A 21525-nucleotide genomic window follows, 5' to 3' on the forward strand; every position below is an offset into this window, starting at 1 on the left:
CCTGTGTCTACCCAGCCATCAGGCCCAACTGGACTCCTCTGAGCAGAGCCTCCCCAGGGCTTCAGCAGCATGGCATGGCGTGGGCGCCTGTCTCCGTGACCCTGGAGCCATAAGGCTGTGGGAGGCAGAGACGGTGCTGGAGGCAGGAGCCCAGGACGGCACCAGCCCATGCACCGTGGAGCCACTGCAGTGCCAGGCAGTGCTTGGCCCTCCATGAAGGGACACAGCCCTCTCACCGTGGCTGGGTGGTCCTGTCATTGGGACTGTAACTGGGTAAACGGCCTGTGCGCTTCTCTCTGGTCCCACTGGAGAATGGGCTCAGCCCGCCAGCCCAGCACTCTGTTCCTCTGGAGGAATGCATGTGTCAGGTCTGCGCCCCCTCCCAGGACAGCAACCGTGGTGAACATGTGTCCAGACCCGCGTCCACAATCCCCGCTGCACTCCTGGCAAACAGGGCCCTCCTGTCCTTGGGTGGGCTGAGATGGCAACGGCCGAAGAACACCTGGGGAAGAATCAGCCGTGCCAGGAGCAGAGTCCTAAATCCGAGGGGAGAGGATGCAGCTCCCTGTCCCCCGCCCGCCCCTGCCCTCTGAATCCTGGAAGGAATTTGTCAGCAGCTCACATGGGGAACACGGCACCCAAATCACTACCAGGAAGGGTGGCCCCATCCCTGCAAAGGCCCTGAGGCGGCCGTGTGCTCGGTGGAAACGTGGCGATGTCAGAGGCAGGTGCGGGGGAAGGACACGTGCGGTTTGTGTAAGTGCGTTTGGGGAACATGGCAGGTGGTGCTCCTTGTCCTTCTCCGAGATACTTGTGGGGTGTGGGTGCTGTCTGGTTCCCCTGATCACCCCCAACCCTGGGGCAGAGCCAGGGATGCCAACTCCCACAGCTGGGACAGAGGGACCCCCAAGAAGGAAACGCTGAGGACCCAGGGCCTTCTCCAGGGCTGCTGCCTGGGATCAGTGCTGCTTTGTGAGAAGCCTATGGTCAAAAATGCCCCTGTCCATGGTCCCCAGAGACCACAGCAGGAAATTCCCCATCACCATCGGTGCCTGGGCAGGGCCCGGAAAGCCAGTGGCAGGAGGCAAGTCCCTCTGTGCTCGTCAGCCAGTGGTGAGTGCCCAGTGATCACGGCCAGGCCCTGCTCTTGGTGTGAGGACAGCTATCTGGGAATGTCCACACCTAGAATATGAACTAGCACCCGTTTATGAGACGAGGTCACCAGCACCACAGTCATGACCTTAGGAGGCTTGGGTCGGAGCCTCGCAGCTGCCTGGCCTTGAGTGCTGGGCCCGCATCTGTGAGCAGCACCCGCCTGGGTGACAGTGGTGTGTGCCTGGATTCCAGGCACTCCTGTGCATGCTGCTGGCCTTCTGGGGCAGCCACGGCTGTCCGGTGAGAAGTGTGAGGGCCCCCTCTGCCCCACCCAGGCTGCCCTGCTGCTCCTCTTCCCTGTGAGAGGAGAAGCCCCGCCCTGCCGTGCAGAGCAGCCCTGTGCAGGGGAGAAGAGCCGTGGCTGCAGGAGCCGTCGGACCAGCCACAGCCAGCCGGGCCGCCCATGCAGAGACGGTGTGGGGAGAGGAGACGCGTTTTCCACGCACCAGACGTCTTTAATGGGCCTGATTCACATCAGAGGCCAGATGACGCCCGTCCGTCAGGCGGTGGGTGGCATGCACAGGCTCCTGGCTACAGGTGTCCTCACGTACAAAGCTGCTACTAAGAAGCCTACGGAAACACACAATCTGTAATGAAAGGACAGTGTCTTCCTAAAGGATCACAAGGGTTCCCTGGACGGGGGCTACTACGAAAGCTCAGGTGTGGGCCTCGGGGTGTGGAAAAGGACCCCTCCACGGGCGGGCTGCGCTGCACCGAGTTCCGATGGCTCCCTGAAGTCTCAGCAGCTGTGCAAGGCCGAGGGCTCTGCTCCCACCTCCTCCCTGGCCCGCCATGGGCACAGGCCTCTGGGGAGGGGCTGCAGGAGCACGGGGCTCTGCAAGGCAGTGATGGGTGTGGAGAGGAGGTGCAAATGCCCACCAGGCGCAACTCGGTGTCGGAGTGCTCCCGCGCTCTCTGTGCAGCCCGGCGGCTTCCCTGTACCCAGGCTGGGCTCAGTGGGCACTGGGGTGCCTGAGCTCAGGCCGCTGGCACCATCCCTGCCGTGTGGCGCCGCCTCACCCTGGCAGTGACGTCTCCCCAGGTTCAGCCCTTCTCTTGAGGGCCACATGGCAGTAGGACCTGGGACCCCACAAGGAGAGCCTGTGGGGAGGGGGCAGGCAAGGCTGCCAAGCACCTTCAAGAAACTTCTACAAAGGAAAATGCTAAGGGGGGCAAGTCCCCTGGGGCCGCCGCGGCCTCGAGTGGGGCCGGCAGGGCCTGGGAGTCTAGGAGAGAGAGGTGATGTTGGAGCGGCCACCGGGTGGTGCCATGATCTTCTGTGCCGTGCGTCGGGCGATGTGGTCATCAGCCTGAGACCCTGAGAAAGGGCAGGGTGGGCAGGAGAGAATGGGGCAGGGGTGGGGTCCCTTCTATGCAAGCGAGGAGGCAGATTCAGAGACTGTGTCAGTGGGGCCAGGACTGCAGAGCCCCTGCCCACCTGCCAGAACCAGAAGGCCAAGGGGACCAGGTCCCCGGCAGGCACTCCCCTCCCTGAGGCCTGCAGTGCATAGGGAGTGCACAGGAGGCTGCCAGGAGATCCCTGAGGCCCAGGGTGCCCTGGGGGGTGGGGGGGGCATGCACAGGCGGCTGCCTGGGAGATCCCTGAGGCCCACAGGGCTGCAAACTCCAGGCTAACCTGCAGGAATCCCCTCCTGTCCTGAGAGGAGCCCAGGCCAGTCCTGCCTCATCCCTGCTGTGGCCCCAGGTGAGGAAAGGCTGCCTCCCAGAGATGGTAGGGTCTCAGGGACCTGACCCTGGCCTGAGGTCCCGGAAGGTGAGCAGGGCCTGCCATCACCGCCCCATGCAGGGAGGATGCACCACCAAATGCCAGAGGCCGGAGGCTGGGGGCTGGGGCCCTCGCACGCCTTCCTGCATGTCCCTCTGGGCCCCTGGACACAGCTCAGACCCCTCCCTCACACCTCACGCTTGGTTCTGGGGCTGGCTGGGGACCTGGATTCCATGTGATCCTGGGGTCCTCGTTAGGCTCCCCCACCTCCCCTGAGGCTGGATCCATGCTCACCCCTGGGCTCCACATGACAGCCCCACCCCAGCACACTGTCCTCAAGGTGGGGGCTCATCACAGCTGCCCCAGGCAGACGCTGGGCAGGAGGAGTCTCCTTAAGTGGGCTCAGCCCTCAGCCCCCATGACACCCTCAGCAGCATCTCCTGCCCCAGTCCCCTGCTGGCTGCTTCCGTGTGTCCCATAGGTGAGGGCAGGCCCTGCAGCTCCTCTGGGAACAGGCTGGACCCTGGGGCCCCTCAGACGCTCTGGCAGAGCCCCTCGCACCCCCACCAGTGCCTGAGGCCCAACTTACCAGAGAGGCTGAACCCCGACTGGTGCAGGTTCCGCACGGGGGGCACTGAGATCTTCCCTGGGCAGGAAGCGCGAGCCTGGGCACCGCTCCCCGGCTTAGCAGGCACCATCACCTCATGCACGGGCCCGTCATACAGCCCACGGGGTACACCATGGATCTCCGCCAGCTGCGGGCCAGAGATGGGCATGAGGGGCTGAACGTGGGCAGCTGGACGGCTGGGCCTGCTCTGCGCCTCTCCACTGCCAGCTTCAGGAGTTTGGGGCTCCCCTGGAGGGGTGCACACCCCATGTTCACACACCTCCCTGCACATGTACAATGCCTGCCCGAGGTCCCACCGTCCTGCCTACACGTGTGTGCACATCCCTCCCTCAGTCTTACTGACACGGGGGTACATGCTCACACCTCCCTCCCTGAGGCCCCACGCGCGCCCGTGTGCACAGACGCCACTCACTCACCACCGCGAGTATCGCTGTGCACGTGGGAAGCACTTGGCCACGGGAGGTGCCCCCACGGCTGAGCTGAGAGCCCGAGTGGAGAGGAGCTCACGCCCCCCTCCACACATCGGTGTGCACGTCCGTCACGGGAAATCCCAGAAGGACCCATACTAAGCTCCCACTGGTGGCTCCCATGGGGAGGTGGCTTTCTGCTCACTTCATATCTGCATTTGGCCACTGTGGATGACTCAGGGGGCACGCAGCTGCCGTTCACAGGTGCCGGCAGAGCCGATCCAGGGCCGGGGGGGGGGGTCCCAGTGCCATGGGGGCTCCTCTGCCCCCTTCCTGAAGCAGGCCCTGCCCCACTTAGGCCCACCAGGGCCCTGGGCAAGCAGTGGCTCCACTCCCTGAAGCCTCTGGGGGCTGGGCCAGGCTTACAGGAGGTGCGTCCTGGGCCCAGAACTCACCTCCCGCCCACCCGCCGCCTGCATGACGCCCTCTAGGGGCCTGCCCTACCCTGTTGCGAGCTTTGATCCTCTTGTAGACGAAGTCTGGGAATGTTTTCCGAGGGATGAAACGGCCTGCCCCTGGGGTGACGAGCACGTTCCCGTCCTCCAGCACCACTCGGCCTTGGCTTAAGACCACTGCGGGCGCTCCCCGGCACTCCACTCCCTCGAAGATGTTGTACTCCACATTCTGGGGAAAGAGGCATAAGGGTCCAGTGCCCCCACGCTGCCGCCCATCCGTCCCGTCCCCACGGAGCCGCTGGAACGCTGAGGGCGCCCAGTGTGGAGCAGGCCTGCTGTGCCTGCACTGAGCTCCTCTTGGAACTCAGAAGGGATGGTCCCCTCAGCCTACGGAGCTGGTTTCCAAGTCTCATGCTTCTCTCGAGGACAAAGGGGACAGGCGTGGGCAGGCAGGGAGGGTCACTTCTCCCTTGGTTGAGGGGTTGCAACTCCGTAGGGATGGTGTCTTCAGCCTACGGAGCTCGTTCCCAAGTCACATGCTTCTCTCGAGGATAAAGGGGACAGGCAGGGTCACTTCTACCTTGGCTAGGCAGGTGCACACAGCACTGCTCTGCCCTGGCCTCCTCCTGGGCACAAGGGGCCGCAGTTGTCACCGCCATGCAGCGAGGTGACATGGGCCCAGCTTGTTTCAGTGCCTGGCCCGGGACAGGCTGTGTGGACGGCCCCGGGATGGCTGAGGCTGCTGCTGCTGCTGCCTGGGTCTCCATCCTGCGAGGCCTCTCCTGGGAAAGCTGCCTCACGCTCCCAGCCCTGCAAATGCAAACCCTGCCTTCCAGCTGCCTTCCCTTACCAGATTGTGGTTCTTGGCTGTGATGATCTTGGTGGCCTTGGGATTCCATATGACCAGGTCAGCGTCAGAGCCCACAGCCACGCGCCCCTTCCTTGGGTAAAAATTGAAGATTTTGGCAGCATTTGTACTGGTCACTGCGACGAACTCATTCTCATCCATCTTCCCAGAGGCCTGAGGAACGAGAAGGCGGCTGAGCTAAGGGGGGTAGGTGGGGCTGGGTGTGGGGCTCCCGCAAAGACAGACGCCGGACTGCCGGGACCCCCCAAGGTTGGATTTCAGGCCACCGGGCCCCCACGAGGACTGACACGAGGCCACCGGGCCCCCACAAGTTGGACACCAGGCCTCTGCAGGGTCGGATGCTGGGCCGCTGGGACCCCGAAAAGATGGATACTGGGCCCCCTCGAGGACAGACACTAGAGTGTCCCCCAGGCAGCCAGGTCAGGACGGGGCTCCCCTCAGCCCTTGCCATGGCAGCACTTGGGGGTAAGAACGCCTGCCCGGCTGCGCTGGTCAATCAGTGAGTCTGTTTTAGCGACGCCGGCCGGCTGGCCCCTTCCTAGACAAAGCCTACTTTCTGCATTCACTTTGTGGGTAAAGCTTCCAGGAAGGTTCCATGAGGATCAATCTTCAGTGACATCACCTGTGTCCCCAGAAGGACGTGACTGTCTCCTTGGGGTGCCCTGGAGGCTGAGGGAAGGAGCTCAGTGGCGGGGGTGGGGGGCTGAGCATGGCAGGAGGGGCACAGAGGACAGGGCAGTGTGCCATGGGTCCTGAGGGCATCGCAGGGAGACCTGTAACGTCACAGCGTGGGGCCCCTGTGCTGACCCTGTGCAAGCGCAGTGTCCAGGCAACTCTAGAGTCTGCCGGGGTGGGGTCCCAGCTGCCCCGTTGCTGGTGGAGTCTCTTCTGGAGGGGCCAGAACTACGTGTCTGAGGTGCCCTGGGGGCGGATCCATCACCCCGAGGCCCATGTGCTCCGACCTCTTTAACGAGCAGGCACCAGTTAGGTGGGCTCCCTTCTGACAAGCCCCTCCCTGGCCGGGCGCCCCGGCAGGTCTGTGCTCACCACACACTTCTCCCAGACCATGGACATGCGCTCCTCGATGCCGTTGGTGCCCTCGGGAATCAGCGTGAAGTTGTCCTTGCCCACGGCCTTCTGGGCAGTGGTGAAGGTGCAGTGGGCACTGCCTGTCACCTGGAGGTCCCCGCTGGAAACAAGCCAGGGTCAGAAGAGCCCAGGGGTCCTGGCCTTCCTGAGCCGCCAGAGGCCAGGTCAGCTCCAGCGTCATCCCGGAGGCCCTCGCCGGGCAGAGCTGGTGCCTCTGTACGAGGCAGGGGGCTGGTTCCTGCCAGGGGCCCAGGTGGAGCCATGGGGCTCGGACTCCGCCCACCTTCCACTGTCTGGGCTGCCCCGAGGGAGAGGCCTGGGGTGTCAGGGCCACCAGTGGGCCACAGCCTTGGCAGGGTTTGCAGCCCGCGGCTGACCTGGGGCCACCTGGAGCTGCTGCTTACCTGGACAGCAGGCAGGTGAGGTGGTCCGCCGTGGTGGGGTCTGGGTTGATAGGGGGCGACGTGACAAAGGCTGCGGCCTTGGCCCAGTTCTTGCTCCAGTAGTGTGAGCCGTCAGTGCCCAGGCTGGCGGTGATGGGCTCCCCAAACACGACCACCCCTACAGCACGAGGCCCGTGAGAGATGCCCCGCCGGCCACCTGCACCCCACGGGGCCCCAAGCGCTGCCGCCACGGACGCCCCCGACTGCCCCTCGCTTTCCTGGCGTGGGACGGCTTGTCCCCAGTCTAGCATCCCTGGCCCTGGGCAGGAGGCGGGGCAGAGGCCAGGGTCCTGGGAAGACGTGGTTGGCCCTGGGGTCCTTCTGGGAAAGAGAGTCTGGCCTGCCAACACCAGGTCCTCTCTCCGCCCACACCCTAACCCAGGACCCTGGGCATTCCAGCAGGGCCACGGCGCACCTGCGGGCCACAGTGAACTGCATGGCAGTTGGCTGGCCCTGGGTCCCCTGGCCATGGCCTCACCATGGCTCCAGCTCAGAGCCGAGGCAGCTCCCACCAGTGGGTGACGGAGAAATGCTCCCAGGTGGGGTGGGGCACCCCTGAGAAGAGCCTGGCCTGCTGCCCCGAGGCTGCTTGGTGTCCTGAGGGAGGCCCAGGCTCTGCCCCTGCAGACCCCATATGCCTGCATGCCTCAGTCTTTTCCCACGTAACTGGGTGGGTTTCTGTTTCAACCCACAATTTGGGATACACAAGTGCGCACCACCCCCCAACCCTTGCTGGCCCATCAGGGATCTGCACAGCCTCAGGCAGTCCCAGAAAACCAGAAACTGGGTCTCTCAGGACTCAGCAGGGACAGCAGGAGGCAGGGAAACCAGACCAGACCCAGGGGCCTTCTTGAGGACGCCCCCCTATTTACCCACCACCTGGGTTCTGCACCCGGACCCTGGGCCTGCTCCAGCCCCAGTGATTGCTGGGGCTCCCTGGACCCTCTGAGCTCAGCAGCCTCTATCTGGGAGACCCCAGTCAAGCCCCTGCCAATCACAGCTGTGTGCGGCCCCCTCCCACCCCCAGGCCTGAGGCTGTCTGCAGTGCCAGGCTCCAGCTGGCTGGCATTCTGTGGGCGGGTAGCACCCCGGCTCTAGACACAGCAAATACCAGCATGGGGTGGGGACCACCTTGGTGGAACCGGAATTCTCTCTCAGACACAGATACTCGGCATCATTCCACTCCCCCCGCGCCCACCCCTCTGGAAACAGGATGAGCAGCCCCAGGTTTTGCCTCAGGGCCCCTGGTGAGCAGCTGCTGCTCCAACCAGGCTGGAGACTCGGGTCCAGCCCCACCGTCATGCAGGGACTTGGGGTGCCTGCGTCTCCCCAGGGCTGCACCCAGGAGGCTGAGACCATGGCCCCGGCATCAGGGCCGGGGCTGGGCACTCACCTCTGCGCTTGGCCTGGGCAATGGCATCAGCCGCCCCCTTGCTCATCACCTTGGTGACATACAGTGGGCAGTTGGCCTGCTTGGCGATGGTGACAGCTCGGTACACAGCCTCGGCCTCCACCTGGGGATGAGGGGGAGGGGTCAGGCCACGCGAGGACCCTGGGACTCCAGACCGGTGTGGGCAATGGGGATGCCCAGGGGTCCCCGGTGGGATCCCAGGTTCAGGCAGCCTAGGATGAGTGCCCCAGCCTAGAGCTCAGGGGCCGGGACGGGTGCCCCAGCCTAGAGCTCAGCGTCCAGGCTGCCCGCATCACCTTCTGAGCCCTGGGTCCAGGCTGTAGGGTGGCAGGGGCATGGGGAACAAGTGCCTGGCAGGGGAAGGATTCATGCCTCCCAGATGAGGATGGGGTGAGCACAGCCCCGCCCAGTCCACAGCACAGGGCCAAGGTCAGCACAGCCCCAGCAGCAGCGGTCCGGGTGGAGTGCGCTCGGGTGCGCGGTGGTGCCCTGGAAGCTTACCTCCTCGGGGTGGCTGAGCACGTGGCCCTCAGGCCCGGTGATGCCGAGCTCCAGCCACCGCTTCTGCTCCTAAAGAAACCACAGGAGCCTCACTTCAGCCCCGAGGGGATCCTGGGTCCCAGATGCTAAGCCCATGGCCGGGAGGCCCCGTTCCCCAAGCAGTACTGGCCCCCAGGCCTCCCAGCATTTCCCAGCCACAGAGAACTCTGAATAGAGGGCGGAGGGGGCTTGGAGAGGTGAGAGTCCTGCTCCCTGAGTTACAGTGGAGGGGATGGCTCGGATAGCAGAAGTGGCTTGCCCAAGGCTGCAGGGCTCCTGACTGATGGCACCAAGGCTCCACCCCAACACCATGCCCATCACGCTGCCTCCCCCAGCGGGGGCGTGTGTGGGGGTGAGTGCAAGGTGAGAGGGCTCTGCAGGTCAGGAGCGGGGACCGCTCCTTCGTCCAGCACTGCCCTTCCTCGGACACGTGCACCGCAGCACCCGCTGGTGTCGGGAAGACGCGGCGCTGGCCAGGAGAAGTGGCTCCAGTTCCGAGTCTCCCACACGTGGGATCTCCCTCCGCTGTGTGTGCAGCATCCCCTGGACCCAGTGCCGCCTCTTGACAGTGCAACTAGGGCCCGGCCTTGGGCCACGGAGGTGTCTGTGATGCTCTGGTGCCCTTGCAGTTGGAAGGGTGGATGAGGACGCTGGGGACCCCCCACGTGCCCCTACCAGTGTGCCAGTACCTTCCTTCCTGAGGAGCTCAGGAGGCAGACAGAGCCTTTCCCGTCCCAGGAAGTCTCCCTGTGGGCTTGCAGTGTCGGGGAGGTGTGTCCTATGTGGGGGCCCCCACTGAGGTCCCATGGGGACGATGTGGCCCACTCTGAACTCCTGCACCTGTGGGTGCGAGAGCCTGAGAGGGAAACAAGGTGCGGGGCCCAGGGCCTTGGGGGCCACGTGGCCCCATAACCCGGATGTCCTGGGGGGTCCACGCAGCATGCGGGCTCAGGTCCTCCCAGCCCAGTGGCATGTGTCTGAAGGATGTGGCCCTGTCAACATGGGTGCCCTTGGCTGGGAGGTGGACCCTGCTCCACAGGAGGGGCCTCCATCCATGGGGCTGACACAGGGGTCGCTGGACCCCCAGCGACACTTTGGTTTTGAGGTATTTTTAATAAGTGTGAATCTAGGAGAAGCTGTTTTATGGCCTCAGAGGCCCCCCAAGTCTCTCTAACTCACTGGTTGACCTTTGACCCTGGGTAAGTTATGACTCTCAAGTTTTTGTGGAATTCTGTGCTGCTGTCTGTGTATCACGAAAGTCACCCTCAGATCCCGCCCCACGGCAGTCCCACCCACTGTCCCACGGCAGCCCCACCCACCGTCCCACGGCAGCCCCACCCACCGTCCCATGGCAGCCCCACCCACCGTCCCACGGCAGCCCCACCCACCGTCCCATGGCAGCCCCCCTCCACCCCACAGCAGCACCCCCACCCCACAGCAGCACCCCCATCCCACAGCAGCCTGACAAGACGGCAGCCCCCGGCCCCACAGGACCCCCCGCCCCACAGCAGCCCCCGCCCCATGGCGGCCTGACAGGATGGCAGTCCCACCCCATAGCAAACCCCCAACCCACAGCAGCTTGGGACTCCACAGCACCCCCCCGCCCCACAGCAGCCCCCACCCCACAGCACCTCCAGCCCCACGGCAGCCCAACATGATGGTAGTCCCGCCCCACGGCAGCCCCCGCCCCATGGCAGCCTGACAGGATGGCAGTCCCGCCCCATAGCAACCCCCCACCCCATAGCAAACCCCCAACCCACAGCAGCTTGGGACTCCACGGCACCCCCCCACCCCACGGCAGCCCCTGCCCCGCTGCTGCACGGCACCTCCTCCACAATGTCCCCGTTCTCAGCGTGAACTTGGGCCAAGGCCCCCAGGTCCCGGATGATGCTGAAGATCTCGTACATCTGGGGAGAGAGGTGGTGGGTCCTGGGTGGGACTGCGCCTGCACCAGCAGCAGCCTGGGACACACCTGCTCACTCCCTTCCCCACACCTGCCCTTACCTGGCTGTCGGAGCACTGGCACCGGTCCTTGTACGCCATGAAGACCAGGAAGGAGTTCACGCCTGGAGAAGAGGTAGGAGAAGGGGACATCAGAGAGCTGGGCCATCCACAGCCACACAACCCGAGGATCCTCTAGAGGGGGTCTTAGGCCCCTCTCCCGAGGTGCTTCCCTAGCTGGCTCGCCTGCCCTGTGAGCACATCCCCGCTTCCGTGCACACACCAGCAAGCTGGGAAGTGAGGCAGAGGCGGCCACATCCGGGTTCTCCTTGCCTGCTCCTGTGCTCCGGGTTAGGAACTAATGGTCCACCCAGCGACAAATGCAGCTGAGAACCCCTCACACCTGTCCAGCAGACCCCCTTACTGGAAGAGCCCCTGTGCCTGGGCTCTCGGCCTGAGCTCTGCTGGCTCCTTCCTCGAAGTGCGGCTCCAGTCCTCGCTGTGCTGGTGACCTCCATTCTGGCCATCGGCACACCCGGCACCTGCCTGCGGGGCCCCGGAGCCACACCTGCCATGCCTGGCTCACAGTGCAGGCTTGTGGGACAGCCCAGACCTCAGGGCTGGGCCCTTAGATGAACAGAAGGACCAGGGGCTGCCTCTGACGTTGGGGCCAATCAGGAGGAGGGCTGAGCTCTCCTGTTTCCTGGGCAGCCAGAGTCCACCACCTCCCCCAGGACTTCCTGGGGGACCCACCTGGGCCTGGAGGCAGGGTCCCAACCTCCTATCACTCAAACCCACCCAGCCCGTGGACCCCCTCCTCGCTGGGTGGAAAGTGCTAGTGTGTCAAGCTAAGGCACACTGGGGAAACTGAGTCACCTTGTGTGGCACAAGCCATCCCTCCAGGTAGCAACACGCATGTGACCTGGCATTTGGGGCCTGCCCCCAAGTGTCTGATGAAGGTGATGGTTGGGATGAGCGCTGCCCTGCAACACCAGCCAGTGGGCACAGGACTTACGACCCTTGCGTGGCTCTAGGGGAGCAGAAGCCCCCCCGGCACTGCCCCAGTGGGGTGAGGGAAGGTGCAGGCCCTGCTTTCACCTCTGCTCTGAGACACCAGGCCATAGGCCTCCCGAGTCCACTCACAGAACAGCACGGTGGCAGACCAGCCGCCTGGAGCAAGGCCCGGACTGAGGGTTGACAGGCTCCACCAGCCCCGGGCAGGGAGGTGAGGGGTCCTGACACCAAGGGGCACCTGTGTGATGACCGTCACCCTTTGGGGAATGGGAACACAGGAATGGCCTTGAAGAAACACCCCCCTCTCCTTCAGGTCCGCAGGGGGCGGGCAGCAGGCGTCCCTGGGAGTGCCAGATGTCTACGGCCTTCTGGGCCTGCTCAGACTCCATCCCACCCCCGCTCCAGGCTGGAAGCTGTGGGCCAGACTCAGATGAGGAGAGATCGGCCATACAGGTGAGAGCCCCTCACGCCCATCCAGAAGCCCCCACGCTAGACAGGCCTGAGCTCTCAGCCTGAACTCCGCTTGTCACACCCACTATGAAATTCTGATGTGGTTTTAGCTTCAGGGGAGTTTTTTGTGGGGAAACCGTTAAACTTGTTTATTGGCTGGTCTGTTTCAGCAAAGGTGACAACACAGATCCAGGTTTAAAAGGGTCTCCCTCTGGAAGGATCCCCAAACGCTAGCAGAGTGGACAGCTGCTACTCTGCCTCCCAGGCAGCTTCCTCTCTAAGAAATGAGGGGCCTGCTGTGTCCTTTCATCAGGAGGACGACTCCAGGATATGTCCCTTGGCTAGGGAAAGAGGCCTCTGGGCCTGGAGCCTCTGACGGTGGTTGGGCCTTCACATGACTTTTCTCCAACTTCCACTCAAATCTGACACCGGCCCCCAGGGCAGATCAGCACCATTGGCAGGACACAGGGTCAGGGCAGGGGCCCTCCGCCCAGAGTGCAGGTGGACGGTGGCCCTCGCAGGGAGCCAGGCTCCAGGCCCGCCCTCCAGGTGCACTCACCTTTCTCCTTGACCAGGGCCTCCAGCTCTTCCTTGATGCTGTCGTGCCAGCGGGGGATGTCCACGTGCAGGGAGTAGTCGCAGCAGGCCGCGCCGTCTGCCCGCTCCCGCCACTGCTCGTAGGCTGCCAGCAAGCTCACGCCCGGGTCAGGGAAGACATGGTCCACTGTGAAGGCAGCGTGGTCAGCGGCTTCCCCCACTGGCCCCCGCCTCCCTGCTCTGCCTCCTCCACGGGAGATTCTGTTTCATGTTCCCAAGAGACCAGAGGACCGTCTGAGGAAGACACAGCAGAGGCCACTGGCCCGAGAGGATGACGCTGCCGCGAACCTGCTCTACCGCTTTGTTCAAAGAGGAACCTTCTGTCCCAAGTCCCCCAGTCACCCTCTGAACCCAGAAGGGGAGGGGAGAGAGGAAGAGCCCCAGCCCAAACCACCCTACCCCAACGTTGCACATGGAGGAGCGATGTGGGGACAGCCTCCAGCCCCTGTCTCAGCCTGCATGGGGCACCCTCAGGGCCAGGCAGGGCCAGAGCGCTGTCCGAGGTGCTGGCCCCGCCTCTCGGTGCCTTCCTAGGACAGTGGGAGCTGGGCTGGTTTCCCGACTGCCCCACCGACTCCACAAACCTTTAACGGTGCCATCCTGCCCCCTGCACTCAGCCATCATGCTGCTGCCCCGACACCACAACCTAAGGCCCAGATGCTGCTCACTGGCCTCTCCTGATGCAGCCGGGAGAAAGCTCTGAGCCAGGTGGTCTGACAGGAGGATGCGCCCACCAGGTATGCCTTCCTCCAGCACAGCCCTCCCTCAGGCCTCTACGCATCCCCACAGGTTGAAGTGGGCACCCATGCCCCTGCAGCCACCCACAGTGCCAGCCTGGGCCTGTAGGCAGAGGAAGACAGAGGCCAGCCTTGTGTCTGTGGTGTCTGTCTTTGCAGGGACCCACAGCTGGCCAGGTACCTTGGCACTGGCACGAGGTAGGTGACCTCGATGGTGCAGGCGTTCTGGCCCACTCGGGCCACCCCGCAAAGGGTGTGAGCAGTGGCCAGTCTCCTCGGTCAGACTGCAAGGTGGGTCACTGCTGGTTTTTTCTCCTTTTGTGGCTGAGTAAACCAAACCAAGCTGTGATTCTGGCAATGGCTAAATGTCCCTGTGAGGTGTCCCAGACTCCTCAGAGCTGCCCTCCCTGGTGTGCCAGGCACACAAAACAACTTACATGCGTTAACTCACACGTGCCTCACAAGCCCATGAGGGCAGCATTCTGTTTCACAGATCAACAAAGTGTGACTTATACAAGTCAGCTGAGGTAGCTGGAGTCACACAGCTAGAAAGCAACTGAGCCCTCTCAACCACAGCAGAGAGGTCTGTGCCGGCGGACATAGTAGAGTGAGTGGCCCAAGGCCACAGGCCCTTGTCCTGGAGCTCCCCACGTGCTCATGGTGGGCAGGCGGACTCCCCTCACTCACCTGTTAAACTAGGCTCATCTGCTGAGCTCAGAGGGTTTTAGGAAGAGAGCATGTGAGCTGACGGGTGTCAGGATGGAGCCTGTGCTGGGCACACAGCCAGCACTACAGAAATAGCAACTCTGGTTATTTTTTGATGGGATAATAATGAGCCTTGCTTTTATCTTTTTCTAAAAATACAGCCTCCATCCTTAACTCTTCTTGACATGAGCAAGAACCTTCCATCTATCAAGCTTCCGAGGCATGTGGCTCAAGGTCAAACGTGTATCTGGCATTTCAGGAAGCACGACCCCTCCCCTTGTCCAAGGCATTTGAGTTTTCCAAACCCCAGCTCTGGGCCGGCTACCAACAAGTGGACACACATCAGTCCACTGATTCCTACTCCTGGAAATCCCAGGCGCATTCCAGAGCTGGCCACGTCAACACCCAGAGCGAGACAGAGGGATAAGAAAGGGACTCCAGGGTCTCAGACAGAAGCAATAAAGGCAGACAGCTGAGAAAGGCGCCTTGAGGTGACACCCTCCTCTCACACACCTGGCCAGAGGGAGGGACGGCAGCTGCCGGCTGCCCCCGCAGAGGAGGGACCCAGGTACTCACAGATCATGGTGGTCCCTCCTGCTAGTGCTGCCTTGGTGCCCTGACAGAAGTCGTCAGCCGGAGTCATGCCCAGGACGGGCATCTGCAGCCTTGTGTGGACGTCAACTCCACCGGGAAGGACCATCAGGCCATGGGCGTCAATGGTCTTGATGCCTCCAGGGACAACGAGGTTTTCTCCGATTTGTCTGAAAGCAGCAGAGGTTTCACTGGTCACAGTGAGCCCAGGTCAGAGCCCAGATGGGCTCCCAGCAACGCTCAAGTGTTCGTGTGAGCTCCAGACCCAAAGGAAAAGGGCAGCATGGCTGGCCACTCACTGGACCAGCTCCTTGGGAGTGCCAGAGAGCAAAGCATCCCTCAGCGCAGCTCAGGACGGTTACTACGGGGTCCAGCCTTGTGCAGACGCCATGCCCTGTGGTTCTCTACCAAAGTCCCTGACTAGAGGAGGGAGTGGCTTGAGAGACCGAAGCAGGCACGCTAACAGGTGTAGGTGTGAGTATTTGGGAAGCGCCTACTGTGAGCCAGCCACGGTACTAAGTGCCATGATGAACAAAGAAACGCGGGAGCCAGCATCCTGCTTTCGCCCTGCGGCGACCAGACACATCTCTGCCCTCCCTGAAGGCCTGGGCTCTGACAGAGGCCACCTGGTTACTGTTTCCAAGGATGGGTTTGGAAAAGAAGAACCCTCTCTCATGGACTTCCCCCAGCAGTAAACTGCCTGAAGACCACATGACCAGTGTGGACACACACGAACTGGGAGCGTATTTTCAGCAGCAACTTACTTTATCACGCCGTCTTCCACGTGCACATCAGCATAAAAGGACTGGTCGTCATTCACGATCCTCCCACCTCTGATCAGAAGGCGGTCACTCTATTGGGAATGACAAATGAGTAAGTTTTCTCCAAACTGAGTTATTCGGCAACACCCCGGTACAACTTCTTCCTCTGGAATTAGGATTGAAACATCCAGACAAAGTTTCTAGATGTAAAAATGAGCACACAAGCCCACAGGGGTTTACTATTCCCCCAGAAGTGGCACCGGGTGCTCAAAAACAGCTGCCTCTGGAAGCGCCACGCACACCCCAGAGCTGCGGCTCAGGCCTCACTGAGGGCACAGGGAAGAGCGGACACAGAGGGCAGAGCCCGTGTTGGTGAAAGTGTGGCAGGGCCACAGGTCATATTTACGTCTTCTAATTTACCATTGGATTAAGGGGCCCCAGTCCGAGGGAGGAGGTGAACGATGTCTCACGCCCTCCTGTGCAGCCTCCGACGTCCTGCTCTCCTCCACCCCGTCTTCCACCCACACGGAGGCGAGTGGTTGCTGACAGAGCTGGACTTTGGTTCCACCCAAACACTGCAGCCCGGTGATGCTGCCAGGAGGTGGAAGCAGAGCAGCGCCCCTATGGGCATGGTCCCCACCCCAGGAGGCTGCCTCCCACCGAGGGAAGACCACCGGCAGCAAAAACACACACGCACAGATGGTCACAGACAGCGATAAATGCGCAGAGCACAGCGAGGGTGCCGTGGCAGGGCCATGAGAGGGGCGAGGCTCCTCATGGGGAGAAGGACCTCCGGGGTGGGGGGGGGCTGATACAGGGGCGAGGAGGCCAGGGCCAGCGTTCCAGCCAGGAAGCAGCTGTGCAAAGGCCCCGGGGCAGGAAAGGGCTTGAGATGCCATCAGCAGACCTGGGAGGAGGCCGAGGGCTGGCACTTTCTGATGGGGTGGTGGGGCCAGAGGTAGGGGCAGGATCTGTAGGCCTGGGGACTCCATGGCTGCCCCTGACTGGGGGCCTTAAGCAGGTTTCAGGCCTGGTTTGATTGATGTTTTAAAGAGATCACCTTGGCTGCCGTGTTAGAGAGCAGGGGTGATGTGTAACAATGGAAGTGGATCACCGCTGTGGTGATTGCTGAGCTTGGCCAAGTGAGAGCAGGGGCTCTGGGACAGGATTATGTGAGGGACAGGAAGAGAGTGGCTTCCAGAGAGGCTGGGAGTCAGGACGGCAGGACTTGCTGACCGAGAGGCCACGGGGGTGACGGGGAAGAAGAGACTGGGGGACCTCTGGTTCCGGTGTGGCCTGGATGCACTCCCAGTGGTGCACAGAGCATCAGGATCTCCAGGCCAGCTCTGTCAGTCAGCCCTGGCAGCACAGAGCTGTGGCATTAGACAGGGATTGACTCCAGTGCTTGGCAGCCACAAATCCACTTCTAAGAATCCTACCAGATGGCCGGGAAGCAGAAGATTAGGTGGAAAGTGGGGTGTCACTGATGGAATTCGGCACCGACTGTCAGAGGCGAACATCTGACCTCAGTGGAGAATGGGGTTCTAACACAACAAAGGCGCGGAAGGAGGTGCAGAAAGACGCGGGCACGGGCTGGGCTCTGCAGCACGTTTCCCTCCTCTGCTCTGCTTGAGCCTCGACACACCCTGCGACTGACCAGGCAGGGTGTGTGTTTAACAGGGAGGTCCGGCCACCTGCCCCAGCTTCCAGGGCCCACCTCGAGGCAGCCAGGGCCCCAGCCCGGGGCTGCAGCCTTCCCACACCATCAGTCTGAAGTCAAGAGCATTAAACTGAAATGTCCAGTTCGTAGAGCTCTCGGAATGAGAAGGAGTTCATTATCTAGGAACCCACTATGGGATTCACTGTGGACAACCAACAGGGCTGCATTTTCAGGATCCCAGGGACCTCTAAGCCACCTACCCACCGTCTACACACCCTCTACCTGTCTTCATACAGCCCTAGACTAAAAATGGTTTATATGCATTGAAAAAAAAAAAAGAGTGTGAAGTTCACACTGCGGCGTCCGCAGATAAAGTTCTGTTGTAACAGGGATGCCCACTGACTTCTGCAGTGCCCAGGACCACTTTCCTGGCAGGGCCAAGCAGCCGCGACAGAAACAGCGTGTTCCACAAAGCTGATAACGTTTACTCTGGGCCGGTCGTGGAAGACGTTTTAGACCCTTGGTCTACAGAGCTGTCCGTTCTGGCGGCTGCGCTCTCCCTCTCCTGCCCAGTCCCAGCTGAGCACCAGGCCCAGCCCTGACCGGGCACCACCGTGCATCTGCACAGCCTCTGTGGCCACATCAGGCCCTGGCTGCTCCAGAGGCTGTCCCGGCTCTTCACTTCCCACCCCTCCCTGGGAACCCATGCATTTTCAAGGAAGCCCTAGAAAACCCAGCCGGGCAGAGGGAGGCTTGAGGAGACCTGTGTTCTCGGCTCTCTGTTCACAGGCACCCCAAGTTTTCAGGCACCCACACTCGGAAGGGTTTGGAACCCAGAAGGAGACGCAGCTGGGTGTGGGGCCATGTTCTTCTTACTGTGCTCATCCAGATAAGGGTGAAAGTTCCCGGGAATCGGCCGCCCCTCCCTACTGACATAGTTACCTGACCTACCCTGGGAAGGGGTCCTCCTGCCACCACCAAACTCGACCCCCACGTGCTAGCAGGCTAGTGGGACCTCCTGCATCAAGACCAGACCCAGCCCGGCTGCCCCCTCTGGAGGCAACAGCTCCTTCCTCCCTCCGCGTCTCAGCAAGTGGAGCCCACAGCCCACGGCTCGGGCTAATGCCGGAGATGAGACTCCACGGCCCTTCTGCCGAGTCCAGAGTCGGGTCTGGGACCCCACGGACTCGCCTGCCCAGGCCCCGCCGGTCTCGAAGCCTCCTTCCTCCCGCCCCCTGTCCCGCCGCCCGAGTGGGAGGCTTTGTTCCCGGCAGAGCCGGACCTCCGCGCCGGTGCGTGCGAGTGTGGGGAGGGGTCTCCGCTCTCGAAGGCTGGGGGCGGCCGGGGCGCCGGGCCACTGGCCCGTGGGCGCTCGCTTTCCTTGGCGTCTCTGAACCCAGGGTTACCGGAGAGTTAGGAGCCGCCAGGGACTTTGGCCCGAGCGGCTGGGGCTCCATCGCTTTGTCTCGGACAAAGAGCTCCCGACGCGGCGCCAGTGCGTCCAAGGGGCGGGCGGCCCACGGGGTGCGTCGGGAACGGCGTCTCCGCGCGCCCCGGACCAGCCCGGCCAACAAAGGGCCGCGTCCGCCCGCCCCGCTCGGCCGCCGCGGAAAGGAGGAGCCTCCGCGCTCCGAGGCACAGGCCGCCCGGCCCCGGGTCCTCCGCGGGCGCAGCTGAGGCTCCCGGAAGCCGGCAGGGCCCGGCCAGTGCGCCCCGCTCCGTCAGGGGGTCTGGCGCGGCGCTCGCGGGGACTCTCCGACCCCGGGTCGCGAAAGAGTCGGGCAGGGAAGAGCCGGGCAGGGCCAGGCGCGAAGGCATGGCCGCCCCCTCCGCGCACAGGGCCGGGGGGTCCGCCCCGCGTCCAGGCCCCGCTCGCGGCGGTGGGCAGGGGGCGCCGGGAGACGCGGGCCGGGCTCACCGTGATCCGGGGGATGCTCTTCTTGCCCTGGAAGGACATCCTGCTCCTGGGGGTCCCTGGCAGGGGCGGCACGAGCGGGGGCGGGCGGGGGAAGCGCGAGACGCGACGCGTGCGTGGGGGCGCCGGGAGATCTACTGCGAGCGCGCGGAGCCGCACGGCTCCGTTCCGGCCCCGCCCCCGCCTCAGCCCCGCCTCTCGGGTCACCCCCGCCCCGCCTGGCCCCGCCCCTGCCCCGCCTGGCCCCGCCCCCGCCTCAGCCCCGCCTCTCGGGCCCCGCCCCCACAGGGCCCCCCGGCCCCTTGGCCACGCCTTCGCCTTAAAGCCCCGCCCCGGCCCCCCAACTCTCGGCCCAGCGTAGTAGGGGCGGCCGCAAGTCCTGATCTCTGCTCCCCCGGCCCCCGCGCGGACCCGCGGACGAGCGCTGGGTGGGGAGGGGGACAGGATTTCAATCCATCCCGGCTGATGTGCGCGGAGTTTGCACCCCGGGAGGGGTGGGAGAGAGTCCGGCCGCGTCCCGCCAGCCCCGCTGCGCCCCCGCCCTCCCTGCCACGCGCAGCCCAGGCCCCGGGATTCCAAGCCAGCGAGGACCCCAGGCCGCGGCGCTCTGGGAGCCGCACCCGTCCCGGAAGGCGTCTCGGCCGAAGCCGGCTCCTTCGCGGATGGCCCGGGCCAGGCCCCGAGCGCCAGGTGCGACCCTGCGAGGCTGTTCCACGCCGGCCGCGCGAAGCGGAGGGCAGGAGTAGGAGCGCGAGCGCGAGTCAGAGAGACAGCGGGACAGCGGGACAGCGGGAGGCGCTCGCGCTCCCCAGGGACCAGGACCCGGTGGCGGGACAGAGGGGGGCGGTCGCGGGACCCAGAAGGCTCAGGACCTTCGGGGACAGGGAGGCCCCGCGGAGGGAAGCAGGTGAATCCCACGCCCGGCGTCCTTCCGGCGCGAGTGTCTCGGGGAGTCCGGGCCCCTCATCCCGCGGCCGCTACCTGCTGGGGACCCCGGGCCTGGGCCACACCGGGCGGCCCTCGGGGACTTGCCGCAGTCGCCGCGCGCCCCGCAGACCGGCTTCCCAGCCTGAGGCCCCAGGCGGCCGCCGCCCGGCGCGTCCAGCGGCAGCGTCTTGCTCTCGAAGGCGTCCTCCACGCGGCGGAACACGCAGCCGAGCTTGGGCCGGGCCAGAGGCCTCGCGGGCATGGCAGGAGCGGGCGTCGGGCTCCGGTCTCCGAGCCGGCTCCGAGGGGTCTGCGCGGCAGGTGCACTGGGCAGACCTGGCGGCCGCGCCCCCGCCGCCCAGCGCGGAGCTGGCGCTGTCCACGCGGCGGGTGCTGAACGCCCCAGCCTGGCCTCCCGGCGCTCGCTCCGTCCCGGCCACGCGCGGCTGCTCACCCTCGGGACACGCTGGGCGGTGGGAAGGCCGGGCTGGGAGCGCGCCCTGGGGAAACCGCTACGGGAATTCCGGCCGCATTTCAGGCCCCTTGGACCGTCCTACGCTAGGCAAGGCGGCCCTGACTCCGAAACCCGGGGCGCGTGAGAGTGCGGGGGGGACCCGCCCACGCGAGCTGCTGCTGATCTCTTTTAAAGCCGAGTTAGAGGCTTGGGGCGAGACAGGGGTGCCGGGGCGATGCTGCCACTCCGTCTGTCACTCTATCCAGCCTGCAGCGGCTGAATTTGAACCCAGAGACTCCAGGCCTTTGCGTTAGCACAGTCCGCGTTTGAAAGCCGGAGTTCGGACACCGAGTCACCACGACCTCGAGTACTGGCGGGGCCCGAGCCAGCAGAACTAAATCCAGCAGCTTCCCACCCCCTGGTCCTCCTTTGGTTCCCCCTCCCAAATGATTAACGCAACGTCCGTCACTCACCTGTGTGGGACCACGGCAAACATCACCAACTGTTCTTATGCAGCTGCAGAAGTTCTGTTCTTTTCCCAATTGTGTGGTTTCTCTGATGGTTCACATTTGACAAACAGCCACAGGAGGGGGCCTGCCCGATGGCCGACCTGAGCCAGGTGCTGCTAGACCCCCTGACTGCAGAGCTCGCCCTCCAGGTGATCTGGCAGGTGAGACCTGGGGCTTCCTCCACAGTGGGCGGAAGGCCCAGACCCTGTTTCTGGCGTGCAGAGGCACTGTTCAGAGAATGAACTCGGAAGTGCAGAAATGGTTCATACGGCTTTCAGTTCACACTTTAATACCTTTGAGGGGCTTTAATCTAAGATTTAAAACTTTTTTTTAATTAAAACTGTACAATAATTTACAAATGAGTAAAAATTCTCTGGTATATATCATAGGAATCACAATACAAAAATATTTGTAAAATCTTGTAGTAGATTAGATCACCATACAAACCTATGTTAGGCCTGTGAACGCTGCTTAGCACTGAACAGAACGTCACGGGGTTAGAGGGTGCTTTGAAGGGACTGCCTCAGAGAATACACACACTG

The 21525-nt window shown here is 63.5% G+C and overlaps 1 protein-coding gene across 2 annotated transcripts; it reads right to left on the reverse strand.

Annotated features, from left to right (window-relative positions):
• Positions 1 to 1585: 1585 nt before the first annotated feature.
• DPYSL4 (dihydropyrimidinase like 4) lies at positions 1586 to 21028 on the reverse strand. 2 transcript variants are annotated; one of them, XM_021671719.2, is made up of 14 exons: positions 20948 to 21028; positions 15522 to 15610; positions 14743 to 14927; positions 12687 to 12851; positions 10727 to 10788; positions 10549 to 10629; positions 8684 to 8752; positions 8165 to 8285; positions 6733 to 6889; positions 6287 to 6428; positions 5222 to 5392; positions 4421 to 4600; positions 3471 to 3636; positions 1586 to 2473 (listed from the first exon to the last, which is right to left on the reverse strand). In XM_021671719.2, exons 3-14 carry the CDS (start codon positions 14864 to 14866, stop codon positions 2382 to 2384), a joined length of 1530 nt encoding a protein of 509 aa, XP_021527394.2. In that variant the 5' UTR covers positions 14867 to 14927; positions 15522 to 15610; positions 20948 to 21028; the 3' UTR covers positions 1586 to 2381. The 2 variants fall into 2 exon arrangements, with proteins under 2 accessions (XP_021527394.2, XP_021527393.2); XM_021671718.2 differs by lacking the exon at positions 20948 to 21028 and adding an exon at positions 19097 to 19180.
• Between the last annotated feature and the right edge of the window lie 497 nt (positions 21029 to 21525).

Source organism: Aotus nancymaae, unplaced genomic scaffold (assembly GCF_030222135.1).
Source record: "Aotus nancymaae isolate 86718 unplaced genomic scaffold, 86718_ANA_hifiasm-v0.15.2.pri h1tg000193l, whole genome shotgun sequence".
Lineage (NCBI taxonomy): Eukaryota > Metazoa > Chordata > Mammalia > Primates > Aotidae > Aotus > Aotus nancymaae.

What these genes read in the sequence shown, in the direction of transcription:
- DPYSL4 (XM_021671718.2), bottom strand. Translation starts at nt 19,135, where the DNA reads ATGTCCTTCCAGGGCAAGAAGAGCATCCCCCGGATCACG. An exon ending in TGCCCAGGCCAAGCGCAGAG is followed by an intron (nt 6,890 to 8,164) that starts GTGAGTGCCCAG and finishes CTCGTGCTGTAG; the next exon opens with GGGTGGTCGTGTTTGGGGAG. An exon ending in CAGCCAAGAACCACAATCTG is followed by an intron (nt 4,601 to 5,221) that starts GTAAGGGAAGGC and finishes CTCTTTCCCCAG; the next exon opens with AATGTGGAGTACAACATCTT.